Source organism: Zea mays, chromosome 9 (genome assembly GCF_902167145.1).
Source record: "Zea mays cultivar B73 chromosome 9, Zm-B73-REFERENCE-NAM-5.0, whole genome shotgun sequence".
Lineage (NCBI taxonomy): Eukaryota > Viridiplantae > Streptophyta > Magnoliopsida > Poales > Poaceae > Zea > Zea mays.
In genome coordinates, this window is record NC_050104.1 from 86,515,260 (window position 1) to 86,529,751 (window position 14,492).

Sequence of the window (14,492 nt, forward strand, 5' to 3'; positions counted from 1 at the left end):
AAAATCACGACCCATACCCGGCCCGTGAATTATTACGGGTCAAAAATTATGGCTCGTACCCACCCGTTGCAGTGGTCGGGTCGGGCCAGGCCGGGGTTTTTTAGGCCGATCGGGTTGGGTTGATCGGGTGGCCCATGATCAAGTCTAATTTTATCTACATAGGCTTAGCTCCATTCATCTTAAAGATAGATTTGATCTAAGGGCCTCTTTGGTTCCAGATACTAAATTTTAGAGACTAAAAGGGGAACTAAATTATTTTAGTACCTAGTTATTAAGGGGCGATTAAAAAGAACTAAACAGTTCCTTTTATGGTCCATGTTCCTCCTTTATTACACTATTCAAGTACCTGCGGGACTAAAGTTTAGCCCCACCACTAAAGAAACAAAATAGGGTCTAAATTCAATCGAGGAGAAATGTCGTAAATCAGGTACCTGAGATGCCTCTTCCAATAGACAAATTTTCAAGATGTCCCTTAATAGACCTCTTTAGACACGATCTCATTGATATTAGACTAGAATAGACATTAGAAAATTAGTAACGAGCACGACTAATATGCAAGCAGATACTAGTTGCAAGCACGCAAGCAAACATTTTGATTCGTTAGGTCTAGATCCAACGGTATATCATATTTAGCACTTGAACCCTTCCACCACCACCTGGTATAGCTTTATAAAAAAAGCCTAACAAACCATAATTATATTTACCGTTAGATATAGATCTATTAGACTAAAAAGTCTGCTTACACGCTTAACTGCTTACATATTAATCGTTGCCATTAGTAACTATCTTAGACAGTTAACATAGCGAATAAAAAGGCGGACAGGCAAGTCACTACACTACTCCAAATGCAAAAGAGATGATCATCTACGTAAATTCAAGTCAAGCTCAAGTCAAGTAAATGGCCCAGGAATGGATAGCGTAATGTGTGAATCTCAATTGTTCATATAGAAATGGTGCTCTCTGGTTGACAGGTTCGACTTCTTCATTTTACTGGGATTTTGGGCATCAAGTCAATTTTGCCTAACTTTTATTCGTCACATTATACGTGACTCATTGGATTTCCAATGAGAAAAGTGCGGATCATATAGATGGCGAAGTCCATAATTGGTTTTTACCTAGGGAGAGTCGATTGCTTTTTGGAAAAGTTCATCTCACTATACTGCAAAACTCTCATTTTTGGAACTCCAGAAGCCCATAGCCTTGTCTCGCCTATCAAGGTTTATGATATCCCCATCTCATGCCTTCTATTCTTATACGTGATGCCTTTGTCCTGACTTAAGCGTCTTTAGATGTTGAAACCACGATAGTGAAAGATGGCTGAACGCCACCGACTATGAGAAGCGGAAGAGGAATCAAAGGAAGCCTAATGCTATATATAAAGTCTATTTCAAACTTCACTCAATAGACAGTGTGGTCTACTGTTTACATGACCATATGCATGCTCTGCTAAGAGCAGCCTAACCATAGCCAGGTTAGACTCAGGGTTGCTGCGTGCTCGGCGTTCCCTTCATCAAAATTAAAAGTAACCACTAGCCCCGACCGTGAGTTTCCTCAGTTGCATATTTTGGGCCACTTTGTCGAGCTTTCCCAACAACTAACGCTGCCAAGTTAATGACACACTTAAATATCTGGCTTCATTGGCCAAGACATGCCTTCAGTCTCTGGACTTCACCTACGAGGTTGGAGTTCATCTCACAAGCATCCTTCAAGATTTCAAATCTCCGGTCAAGCTCACTGCTCTTGGAATCCTGTGCGATGCCTTGCTGAACGAAGCACTTAAGCATAACCTGTTGTACAGAATTCAACAGACACTCAGACAGTGGCGTGGAAGGAATTGCCGTGGACCAAGCAAACAAAGAAACATGAGCGACCAACTACCTCATGATGCCGCTTCTGTGCATAGCACCGGATAAGCGATTTGACCAGTTTTTTTCGCAGCATTGTGCCAGAATCGCTGGACTGGAAGACAAAGCCTGAAAGGTGATGCTTTGCCAATGTGAAGGCCATGGAATCACGCTGTAAAGCTTTGTCCAGGACACCAGACGTCCATGATTTAGCATAAGATTCCAAAATTTTTTCATCATCCTGCAGAAGTATTGTAAAAATTTGACAAAGTGAGACTGTCCTTTGAACATGGAAAAGCAGCCAACAAAAGAAGTTCATCATACTAAATGGTGGATGGATTTCATACATAAAGAAACCAAAATAAATGTCAGCAAAATAGTAATGCATCATGATGTGCCTATTGCATATTCTAGGCTCTACAACACACAGAGACAAGAGTACATGGTCAAGTTGCAAAATAAATCACTCACATAGTTACTCCATGAAAAGGTTTCTCTGGAAGAGAAATGCAAAATAAATTAAAGAAAATGTACCTCAAGAGGCTCCAAGTATCCTGGGGCGTTGCCAATGCAATTGTCTAGCGGGGGTAACAGTTCAAGCACATACGCACTAGACAGTGCATTCCATGCTGCAAGACGTACTGCTGGCTCAGCCTTTCTATGCAGATAAATGGCCACTTGCCGACCAAAAACAAAATCTCCATATGAGACAGCTGCAAATTGATCAACCAGGCTCTCAACAAAAGTAGTATAGCTTCCATGAATTTTCTCCTGAAACCTGAGAATTTCAAGGCTACTGATCTCCATCGCTTCCTCTGAAGTGCCCACTACAACGCCCTTAACTTCCTCGATAGAGTTTGGTTTACAGAATTTTTGGTATAACCTGTTCAGATGCAGGCCATACAGTTCCTGTAAAGCACAGAAAATATCCCTACTTCTGTCTTCCTGTAGCAAATGCATGCTAGAGCGGATAGAGACCGAAAGTGCATGAATTTTCCAGATCAAAGGAGCATGAAGGCACGGGGTAGCTGAAATGGCCTCCAGACCTAAAAGGAAGATAAGACCAGCCCTTGAGACATCAAGAATATAGTTGGCTGATGTTGAGAGTGTGCCTTTTGGATCATCAATGCAGCAAACTGCACTTAGAATCCAGTGGATAGGAAGAGGCAGTCTCTGATGCGCCCACTCTACCATTAATGTGTTGCAAGGTTGATTTACAGCTTCTGACAACTCTGTTTCTTCTTGAATTGTCTCCAATATCTCTGGTGTTTTTGAAATCTTGGTGCTGCTATTATCTCCTGCATATTTATCTGAATGCTTCTTCTTGATGGCTAACCATCTGGATCTGAAATGTGATTTGAGAACACTGCTGAAGAGCATATATTCATCTTCATTTAAGTCCCATTCAAAAGGTTTCAGTAATTCCATGTCAGAGGTAAATTTATGTATAGATGATTTGAGATACTTCAGAATGGAAGGTTCAAAAATCATATCGAAAACCTTCTCCAACATATAGATTTGTCCAGGTCCAGCAATCAGAGACAACCCTAGGGTAGAACTGATCCAATTTGAAGCTGTCACAACTGTGTTAGTCACATTATCTAACTTCACACCTTCATCGAGGATGATAGGACTTCCTTGAACTGAAGAGAAACATTTGATCAATTCTACAACCAATTGTGAATCCAATTGTGCAAGTAGGCATTTAAGAGACCAAAACCCTCCACCACATGTCCCCCAGCCAAACCCAACACCAGGAGCTGGTCCTCCTCTACCAAACATCTCTATGTTCTGTGATATGGACCATTGTGATGAAATCATTGGCAAAAGCGAAGTCAGCAAGTGTAGCAAATCATTATGCCATAAACTGGAGATACCTTCAGCTAGTAGTTTGCCAGCTTCACCTGTTCCAGACTCATTGAAACACTCGGAACAACATTTTGTGGCTCCCTGGATCACTCTGTCGACAGACCAGGATAGCTGCACCAATCTTTGAAGGCAGCTAATGGAAGACAATGATACATCAACATTACCATGGCATCTCATATAACAAAGTCCCTGCACCAAAGATGCACAGCAAAAAGGCTGATGTTCTGCATTTCTACCAGCAACAGTGGTCGAACAGCTGAAAAAACCATTACTAATTATGCCCAGGCCAATTTTGGGGACAAAATCAGGTATCCAGGGCAAGCTGTAACTTTTATCCTCAGGAGTGACATCTGGTGATATTCTTTCCAAAATTGAATTAAGCATGCCTAGCACAGAAGAAATCACCAAAATCAGATAACTCATCTCTAACATGTGCTCTGTATTCCTATTCTGCTCGCTGATTAGTGAACATACATAGGGAATATCATTAAGATGTAACCAAGATAAAGCTAAGTCAACCATCGGGACAACATGGCTCCAAGAACATGTCTCAATATAACTGGCAGAAACTCCCAGATCTTGATTGGCAAGCTGCTCCACTGAATGAAGAAGTGGTAACCTTTGTGCCAGAGCAGCTAAGACAAGATATGACTCTCTAGCAACGGAACTAAACTCAACAAGAACATTGTGTTCACTTAGTTTCTTAAAATCAGGACGACTAAGCCACAGACACAAAACAGGAAAGAAATCAGCAAAGTGAGCTATACAAAACCCATAGGAGATGCAGGTTCTCCAAAACCGCAGCTGCTCAACCATCATTGCTGAACTAAGCTTGCATTTTTCCTTTCCAGATCTTACCCAGTCCTCAATAGTACCAGCTTTTCTGTACCAGTGCCACAATGCCTGCTGGAAAACTCCATGATTCACAAAATTCAAGCAGGTTTGTCTGTTGTATTTGGACAAAACCTGATCAAAACAGAATAGGTGGCTTTAGATGGTCAAAAGAAGTCCTGCTTGGCAGAAAAACAAAGAAAATTGCACATGTTTTCTGGAATATGACTCAATTGCAGTAGCTTTCAAGATGCTTGTATTTTCAAATAATAATAATACTGGAACATATAAGTGAATATGTAGACTATAAAATATCAAAACACATAATTAGTATGTGTGGGTACATAAAATGTGGAGAACAGTGTGATTGAGGGAGACAAGGAGCAAGCATCCTGAACTAGAAAGGAACCGATTCATGGAACATGTATATCATATGGCAATTCAATGTGAACTATTAATGCACTTGCATACAAAGAAAATCATTTGAGCTCAACTAATAATTCAGACGAGTACGGAGTACCACACATTACTGGGAATATTAAAACATCTCCCGGTCAGTAAAATAGCAAGGATGACCAAGAGAAGCATCTGTCTAATAATAATCTGCACGTACAGGAATTATTCAGCATCAAACTATCAACATGTGTGCAATATATGTCAATCGATGATTCCAACTATCTATCATGATAACTCTATAACACGGGGGGTGTCAAAAGAACCAAAAAAATACCTTCAAGAGAGTAACCCCTCTGATCTGTGAGGAGCGAATTTCCATTGATCCTTGATTTATCAACAGCTTAGTAACACTTTGAATAAGTCTTGGACAATTCAAGATTGCATCAGCAGATTGTGGGGAGTGCCTGGCTAGTGCTACAAGAACCGATACAAGATAATCTTCTAAAGCAGGAGATGGATCCATCTGAACCAATGGAAAAGAAAAGGTTCAGTTTAACACCCATAATGAATACAGTTTTTTGAATGAAAAGAACAAAAATATTAGCAAAAAAATGAGTCAACTAGTCATTAGCTGATACAGGGCTCACTAGAAATGTACAAGTGCAGTGCACCGTTATCAGTTATCACTACAAAATACATAGTGGAACAAATATCAAGACAGTTCAAGAGAACAGCACACAAGCCAGGGTATACATTCAAAATTATATGCAGATGTTGGATAAAAGATATAATAAATTAATAGGTACATCCAGTTAAAATTATATGGCAATTATTTTTCAAAAGAAAAATAGTAGGGGATCCGAGCATAAATTAAGAGGAATAGAAATGCCCTAGATACTAGCCCCACAGGATGGGGCAAGCAACAACAACAAAGCTGTACACGAGTGAGTAATTGATAACGGAGTCATAATTATAGGACACCTAGCACCACAATATGTTCTAAAATTTCCCAATTCCCAAGGTTGGTGCTAAAAATTCAAAAGTTAATCATAATTATCTTATTACACTTTCACTAGCAACAAATATTGACATGGTGTGACCAAAATGATATTTGCTGGTGAGGACCAGGTGGCCCAATAGCGGCATTGGCCATTAAAAATTAGTCAAACTTTCAAACCACCCCTGACATCACTCAATAGTGTGGGGGCATGAGTAAGTGCAAATAACATCGAGTGGGTTATGTATTATTGAACATAAGAAACCACAAAAGTCAATGTAACTTCCGCATGTTTGAAGTATTTTCAAAGAAACGACAACAAATCAAAGAATAAGGCAAACTGACCTCCAACAGAAAACAGATTCGTGGAAGTATTCCCATCCTAACAAAACCAGCAGCAACATCTTGGCCAGACACAACAACATCATCCTGAATTGTATGCTTCTCATCAGCTTCGTCTTCGTCATTATCACCACAATGTGGGAGTATATTTGAAGGTTTTGTGTTGTATTTCCAGAACCCACCTTCAAGAAAGCCTCCATCTAAGTCAGGTTTGCTACGAAACACAGGAGCTGTGCAGATATCTTTTCCATTACCTACTTTCTGCAGGTATAACAATGACAAAATGAGGCTCAAACTAGCAACGAAAATAGACTAGAACTGCCCAAAAAGGACAAAATTACCTCTGAAAATTCAAAATAGGATTCATTGAACTCACAGCTCAGCATAACATTAACTACTTTAGTACAACTCAAAACTACAGAATCATGGTTATCATCCAAAGCCATCCTGCAAATGCATCAGTTAGTGACAGAGTGCAGAGTAGAAAATAGGAAAGAAAAGAAAATGGCATCACAAGGTCTCAAATCCAAGTAGTTGTCTTTGGGTCAAACAAAAAAAATGCAACCATGTATTTTAGATTACAAGGTGGATGCACACACAAACACCAACACACATGCCACCTTTAAATTTAAAATACACAGCTAAGGGACAACACAAATATGAGAGGTCCATGAATGTATTTACATGTTTACTACTGATCAAAACTATTCAAATGTTCCATTTATGGTTCTCTTCATTTATATGCATTGTAAATCTGAATGCATAATATTACTCCGTGCATGTAACAAGGAAGCACTAAATCCAATAAATAAAAAATGACGTTTAGATCACAAACTCACATAGCACAAACACTCAGTAGATAGAATGCCAGTGTCAGCACTAGATATCGGTAAAGAGTAGAAACCATGCAATAGCTCCACTCACTTCCTCAGTAGATAAAATTGTGAAGCTAACTCCCAAGAAAATGGGTTTGCATTGATAATAAAAGGGGTATTTAAGAAAGGTAAATTTACCTTAGGGAGAGTACCAATTCTGGTTCAGGCCCAAGGGCATAGGACCAAACTGCTTGCCAGTCATCAATGTTATCCTTGGAATTCATTCCTTTAACATTATCCATTAGATCGGTCTTATGAAGGCTCTGCAATGCCCTATTCAGAATAGAAGCAAGAAGTTGCAGTGCAAGCACACGCTGCCCCGGAACCTATAATTTGAGGAAGCTGAATTATATCATATGTCATGATATTGCAACTTCTAAAAATTTAGAAGTACATTTTAACAGATGATGGTAAAAATGTATTCTTTGAAACCCAAAAAGAACTTGGCTGGGCTCTAAGAGTGAGATGGCTGTGGTTAGCAAAAACTGATCCTTCAAAACCCTGGATCTTGTTCCCTATGCAGCTCCCTGAAACAGTGAAAGCATTCTTTTCCATTGCTGTAATCACTGAAATTGGTAATGGCTCCTCAACCTTGTTCTGGACTGACCGCTGGCTTCAAAGAAAAAGGATTGAGGATCTTGCTCCTAGACTTTTTGCTGTAGTACCCAAGAGAATAAGGAACAATAGAACTTGTTACAGATATATGTACATGGGCCTGGCCCATTAGGTCACTAATACTGTAGCTAGGGTTTACTAGTACTGTAGCCGCAGCCGCACTGTAGCCAGGGTTTCTGTAACAGCAGACATTCCCACATGGTACCAGAGCCTTGACTGTTCCAGCCGCCGCCGCCACCCCTCCCTTCCTCCAGCCGCCGCCCCATGGCTGGCCGGCCCCCTCTCCCCTCCTCCGGCGAGCTCTTCCCTCCTCTCCCTCTCTCCTACAGGGCTGCGTTGGCCGCGCCCTCTCCTCCCGCGCGCGGCGCGACTCTGGCCGGGCATCCCGTGCCGCCGGCCTCCCTCCGCTGGATCGGGCCCGCGTCGGCCGCGCCACCACCCGCCGGGCTGGCCCTCATGGCCGGGAGCCCCGCGCCGCCACCGCCCTCCAGCGACTCCGGCTCCGGCCCCGCCGGCGCACAGCCCGTGTCGGCCACACCTCTGCCGCCGGGTCTGCCCGCCCCCGGCCTCGCTGCCCCTCCTCCTGCGCCCCCTGCGCCGCCGGCGCTTCCTTCGCCCGTGCCGCTGCCGAGTCCGGCCGGCTCCGGCTTTGCCGGTGTCTGTCCCGCGCCGATCTCCCTTCCTCACGCGTCCCAGACCACCGTGCTCGGCCACGACGACGCCGTGTTGTTGCCCCTGGTTTTTTCCAGTGGCACCATTGGCACGACGGTCTATAGCCAGGCGTCCGCTATCACCTCTACACTGCGTGCTCCTTCCCCTTCGGATGACGCTGCAGCCATCCTCGCTGCCACCCGTGCTGCCGTTGCGGCGGCTCGCCAGTGGGCCCAGGACGCCGCTCGTGCCCTTGAGCAGGAACAGGCGGTTGTCGACGCCATCGAGCGCCAGTACGCCGAGACCTATCGTCGCCTCGCTGGCAAGGGCGTCTCAGATGGTTCTCCCATGTCCGCTCGTCACAGCGCCGACACTTTCGAGCCCGCGCCCGTCCCAACCTCGACCCTTCGCGCCTCTCTTCACGCCCAGGCGGCGGCCCTCACCAGCATCCGGGCAACCGTCACCGACGTTCTCGCGCCGGACTCCACTCAGTATCCTCGGTGGCGCGACCAGGTCCTGCAGACCCTCCGCCGCTACGCCCTCGCCGACCACGTCCTCCCCACGGTCGCTGCACCGACGGAAGATTGGCTCCTGATGGACGAAGTGGTGCTCTCTTGGATCCATGGCACCCTCACCGCCGAACTTCAAGACATTGTTCGAGTGCCGGACGATACTGCTCACCGTATCTGGGGTGCCCTTGAGGCTCAGTTCCTCGACAACCGCCAGACTCGGATCCTGTACCTAGAGACCGCCTTCCGCCAGCTTGTTCAGGGCGATCTCTCTATGGACGAGTACTGCCGTCAGATGAAGACGATGGCAGACACTCTCCGCACCCTCGGGGCTCCCATGACCGATGAGAGCCTCGTGCTCAACCTCCTCTGTGGTCTGAGTACTCGCTTCGATCGCGTGGCCCCCATCCTCACCCGCATGAAGCCGTTTCCCACCTTTGCGGAGGCTAAGAACGATCTGCTTCTCGAGGAGCTTCGCCTCTCCGCCGCTGCAACCACCGCTCCCGCCACGGCCCTCTACAGCGCACCTCAGGCTGCCCCCTCCGACTCCGGGGGGGTTCCTGCTCCCCGCACTCCAGCCCCGCTGCCCTCTGGAGCTTCGCGACAGACTGCTGGCTTCGGGGGGGCTCGCAGCCGCGGTCGCGGCCGTGGTCGCAAGGGCGGACGCAGTGGCGATGGCCCGTCGGGAGGCCGTGGTGGTTCCTCGGGCGGCTCTCAGTGGCCATCCTTCTACAACCCGTGGACTGGCACCATTCACATGTGGCTCGGGCGGTCCACGGGTGCCTCGGCCCCTTGCCCCACCGCCTCTCAGCAGTTCTTCTTTGCCGCCGCACCCCCGGCGGCACCCTCGGCTCCTCCCCAGCCTCAGCAAGGTCTTCTGCCACTCCCGGGGTCTCCGGCTCAGTCCATGTGGGGGCCTTGGACTAACGGGTGGGACGCGCAATCCCTCGCCAGCTCCTTCTCCATGATGACGCTGGCCCCGCCCACCTCAGTCTCTGACTGGGTGGCGGATTCCGGCGCCTCCTACCACACCACCCCGGACGCATGTATTCTATCTTCCACCTCCCCCGTCCACCCTTCTCTTCCCTCTTCCATCATTGTCGGAAACGGGTCCGCCCTTCCCGTCACCTCAGTAGGTGACGCGGTCCTTCCCGGTCCTTTCCGCTTAACCAACGTCCTTGTTGCCCCCCACATCATTCAAAATCTTCTTTTCGTACGTCAGTTCACTACTGACAACTCTTGTCCCATGGAGTTTGACCCGTTTGGTCTTTCTGTGAAGGATCTTGCCACCAGGACTCTTCTCGCTCGGTGTGACAGCCCCGGGCCCCTCTACACGCTTCGTCTACCTGCTCCCACTACTTCGACCTCTGCCCCACATGTTCTTGCAGCGACCGCCTCTTCTGCGACTTGGCATCGTCGTCTTGGCCACCCCGGGCGTGATGTGATGTCCAAGCTCTCCAGTAGTACTTCTGTTTCTGGTTGTAGGGGATCTTTTGAGCACCTCTATCATGCTTGTCAGTTAGGTCACCATGTTAGGCTCCCATTCCCCACCTCCTCCTCTAGAGCAGCAGGCATTTTTGATCTGATACACTGTGATGTATTGACATCCCATGTAACCAGCATTTCTGGCTATGAGTATTATTTACTCATTCTCGATGACTTCTAGCATTATTTGTGGACTTTTCCTTTACGTCAGAAGTCGGACACTTTTCCCACCCTGTCTCACTTCTTCGCCTGGGTCTCTACTCAGTTCGGTCGCACCATCCGGAGCATCCAGTGTGACAACGAGCGTGAGTTCTATAACAATGTGTCCCGTGACTTCTTCCTCTCTCGCGGCATCCACCTCTGCATGTCATGCCCCTACACGTCTCCTCAAAACAGCAGGGCTGAACGTATGATTCGCACGACGAACGATGTTGTGCGCTCTCTACTCTTTCAGGCTTCCCTTCCTGCTCACTACTGGGCTGAGGCCCTCGCCACTGCCACCTACCTCCTCAACTGTCTTCCCACCAAGGCGGTTACCCACCCCACTCCTTACTTCGCTCTTTTCGGCATCCACCCCTCCTATAACCATCTTTGTGTTTTCGGGTGCGCTTGCTACCCTAATCTCGCCTCCACTGCTCCTCATAAACTAGCCCCCCGCTCCACTCACTGTGTCTTCCTCGGATACTCCTCTGACCTCCTAACAGCCCCAATCCCTGGTCTTGAGTAGAGTTTCGTTTGCTAGAATGTTTGTGGATTCTTTTGTGTATTCCTGTTTTTGGCCACCGTAAGGGGTGCCTGACTTTGTACTGGTCCTCATGGACCTTTTTCTACATCTTCTTAATATAATGAATTAATGATGTGCATTTTTCTTGCGCGTTCGAGAAAAAACGGTTACTATTTACTACCTTCACCAAATACGTATAAAATAGACTAGAATATTGAACTTGCCATATAGCCAATTCAATAGCTAACGCTCTATACAAACCAAATTTGTGGGAAAAAAACTCATTACCTCGCCTAGCACCTTGATGTTAATCTTTTTTTGTGTTATCAAGCACATTATTACAGATAAGAATAAAATTTTGCATGAACTGTTTTATACATTATTTGCTCTCTACAACAAAAAAGGTAAAAAAAATTATTGGTGTCCAAATCTGAATTGTATCCAAATTTTATATCTATCACTTGAGAAGATATATGATAAATTTGAGGTTTACTTTTTAAGATTTTATGTAACTTTACAAGCTCAATGCTAAAAACAAGAATATGAATTTACATAACAGATTTTATATCCTATTTATTCACAATCAAAGAAAAAAGATCAAAAAATTGATATCCGAATAAGTATCCATTTTCATCCCTAAATGGTCAACTCCTAGTCTGTAACAATGGCCATGTGCCCATATAAATATATGCAATGCAGCTGCTGCTAAGGGCTAAGGCAGGTTGAACGCATTGCCTGGTTACTTTTGTTAGAATGGACGCACTAACCAGTTCAACCCAAAAGCTTAAGCTGATGGGAGAAGGTAGCCAATCCACTTATACACTTCAACACCCCCACTCACGTGCAGCCAGAGAGAAAGGCGCGAACGCAGCCAGAGAGAAAGGCGCAAACGTGGAAATAAATGGGTGGAGGCACAAATAAAGCCTCTGCCAGGATTCGAACTCGAGACCTCTGGCTTTGATACCATGTTAGAATGGACGCACTAACCAGTTCAACCCAAAAGCTTAAGCTGATGGGAGAAGGTAGCCAATCCACTTATACACTTCAACAACTTTCTCATAGTTGTCTTGATAGTGTTCAGGTCGGCTCATGTTCTTTATGTAACTGAAGCGATTGTAACTAAGAGATTGGTGTGTGGATGTGGCACATATTGTGGGTGCATTGTATTCTGGTTTTTCTTCTAAATGCAATGAAACAGCTCTCATTCGTATTCGACAGGAAAATCAATTCCCAAGTAAATGGACAAATAAAATTCGAAATGGAGGGTGTATAAAAAAAACAAACCATGCTCCTGGTAAGTGCCACTGCCTCATTGATTGTGTACCCAACAGCTGCAGGATCACCTTCTGTTCTAAGGAAATCACGCTCAGCAACACTTTCTGAAGGCATCTTCTTGCCTGAAAGTGGGAGATATAGGTTGTCATCTAAAGGATACCACACCAACAGAAGCAAATGTAGCTCATATGAGCAAAACCATGTGGTATACCATCTTGTTGCTCGTGAGAAGATTGGAACCCCAATATGTCTCCATCTAATGTGAACCTACAAGACCTGATCCGCTCCACTCTTTCGCTCCACACCTTCCAGGAGTGCCCAGTATGTTCACCAGCAGTCAACCAATCCCCTGGTGTAGCCCTTTTATTCTTCTGCAGCCCTGAGTTTTTCAGACCCTTGTCCTTACCCACATCCTTCGTGCCTCCAGACTTCTCCCTTCCCCGCCGCCTCAGCATCTCCAGCAATGCAGGGTTCAGCTTATTTACAATATCTGCTTGGGCCTCTGCAATCTCCCCTGCAGACATCCCAGCCAACCTAGCCATGTTCTCTGCGCTGATCTCTGCTTCCATAGATGACTCCCTGCCGTCGAGGTCCATACTCTCTGCTTGTGATGCCAAATTCCTAGCCTCACTTGTGTTCACCAATTCATCTCTCGATTCAACCTGACTCATTGGCTTCTTGGACACGACATCAGAAACCAAAAGCACGGGACCTGGCCCTTCGCTAGCATTTCCACTGTCAAGCCGCATAGCACCTCCCTCCAATCCTCTCCCCTCAGCTGCCACACCACCTACCTTAGAAGCTACAGCCCCAGCATCAATTCTCTGATCGCTCTGTTTCTTGGCCTGCACTGGCTTCCCCTGCCTCCGCTTGGGGGGAGCATCGCCAACAAACTCACGCCACCGGCTAAAATCCATGCCCTTCTTCTCCTTCCTCCTCACAGGACCAGCTGCAGCAGCTGCCACAGGATGGTAGTCTGTCTCATCCATGTCCATCTCGTCGTCGTTGTCCGCGGTCTCATCCTTGGGGGCGTCCTTCACCAAGGGAACCCAGTGCTGCGAAACGGGAAGTAGTAGTTGGTCAGCGGCGAAGCAAATCGAGGTTAGCGGGTTAGGAGCCTAGGGTTTGTTTGGGAGGGCGGCGTCTGCTTACGGGGCCGTGGGAGCGGTGGCGGGCGACGGGGAAGGGGAGGACGGAAGGTCGGGGCGCCGAGGAGGGTGCGGCGGCGGAGTAGCCCTTCTCGACGATGGCGCCGACGAGGCGGGAGGGGGACGCCGCGGCAGGTGTAGGGGGTGCGGTGTGGAAGGGTTCCTCCACGACCTTACGGCGTGTGGGCTGCGCGCCGCCGGGCTGGTGCCGCCGCTTCGTCGTCGCGTCCATCGGGGAAGAGAGGGGTTATGGTGCTATACTGCTATGCCGCTTTTGGTGTGAGCCTGTATGGTTTTGTGGTCGCCCGTCAAATCGCGAAGCTTCAAAACTTGTGTGTCGATAGCTTATGACAAACTAGATCAAGGGGCGCGTTGCACGCCTATAGTTCAAACTTGATCAATATCTGTTTGACATGCGTGAACCTTATTGAATTTTGAGAAACTTCGCATAAAAGAGTTTAATTGTGAATTTTCACATGAATATAGAAGGTCAAGGTTGTCCGCTTCATATTAAAGTATGTATAGATTAAAGCCACACGAATAGACTGCGTCCAACCAGATCGAAAAGTTTAAACACAATCGCATGTCTGGTCAATCGTACCACAAAAGAAATAGTGTATTGTATGGATAAAAAATTTCAAAATTATTATGGATCGGTTCGTCCGTCATCGTTGATGGAGTGGCTGACCTGTAACTTCGGAATTGGCTTGCGGATTGTCCGCCCCTGTGATCGGACAGTCCACAGTGGCGGCATAATACACGCGTGCGCAGAATCATTTATGTTCCCTGTTTTCTTGCGGAATTTGATATCGATCTTCGCGGGATTAACTCGGAAACTGACTTATAATGGGTCCAGATCTTCCCCTTTATATAGATAAAGGGGTACGACCGATTAAACCTCACACAATCAATCCAATCAATTCTACTCATC

At 46.3% G+C, this 14,492-nt stretch overlaps 1 protein-coding gene across 2 annotated transcripts; it reads right to left on the reverse strand.

Moving 5' to 3' along the window:
• Positions 1 to 1,348: 1,348 nt before the first annotated feature.
• Positions 1,349 to 13,923, reverse strand: LOC103638625 (transcriptional elongation regulator MINIYO). 2 transcript variants are annotated; one of them, XM_008661482.3, is made up of 11 exons: positions 13,566 to 13,828; positions 12,625 to 13,468; positions 12,423 to 12,535; positions 7,293 to 7,480; positions 6,621 to 6,726; positions 6,283 to 6,540; positions 5,275 to 5,463; positions 4,481 to 4,679; positions 2,379 to 4,099; positions 1,879 to 2,085; positions 1,349 to 1,787 (listed from the first exon to the last, which is right to left on the reverse strand). In XM_008661482.3, exons 1-11 carry the CDS (start codon positions 13,791 to 13,793, stop codon positions 1,635 to 1,637), a joined length of 4,206 nt encoding a protein of 1,401 aa, XP_008659704.1. In that variant the 5' UTR covers positions 13,794 to 13,828; the 3' UTR covers positions 1,349 to 1,634. The 2 variants fall into 2 exon arrangements, with proteins under 2 accessions (XP_008659704.1, XP_008659703.1); XM_008661481.2 differs by having other exon boundaries at positions 2,379 to 4,679; positions 13,566 to 13,923.
• Positions 13,924 to 14,492: the final 569 nt, after the last annotated feature.

Bases quoted from the DNA above. Each gene is read 5' to 3' on its own strand.
- LOC103638625 (XM_008661481.2), bottom strand. From the start codon at position 13,793: ATGGACGCGACGACGAAGCGGCGGCACCAGCCCGGCGGCGCGCAGCCC. The intron at 6,541-6,620 runs GTAATTTTGTCC...TTATACCTGCAG, and splicing joins CCTATTTTGAATTTTCAGAG to AAAGTAGGTAATGGAAAAGA. The intron at 4,680-5,274 runs GTATTTTTTTGG...TGTTTTGATCAG, and splicing joins GAGGGGTTACTCTCTTGAAG to GTTTTGTCCAAATACAACAG.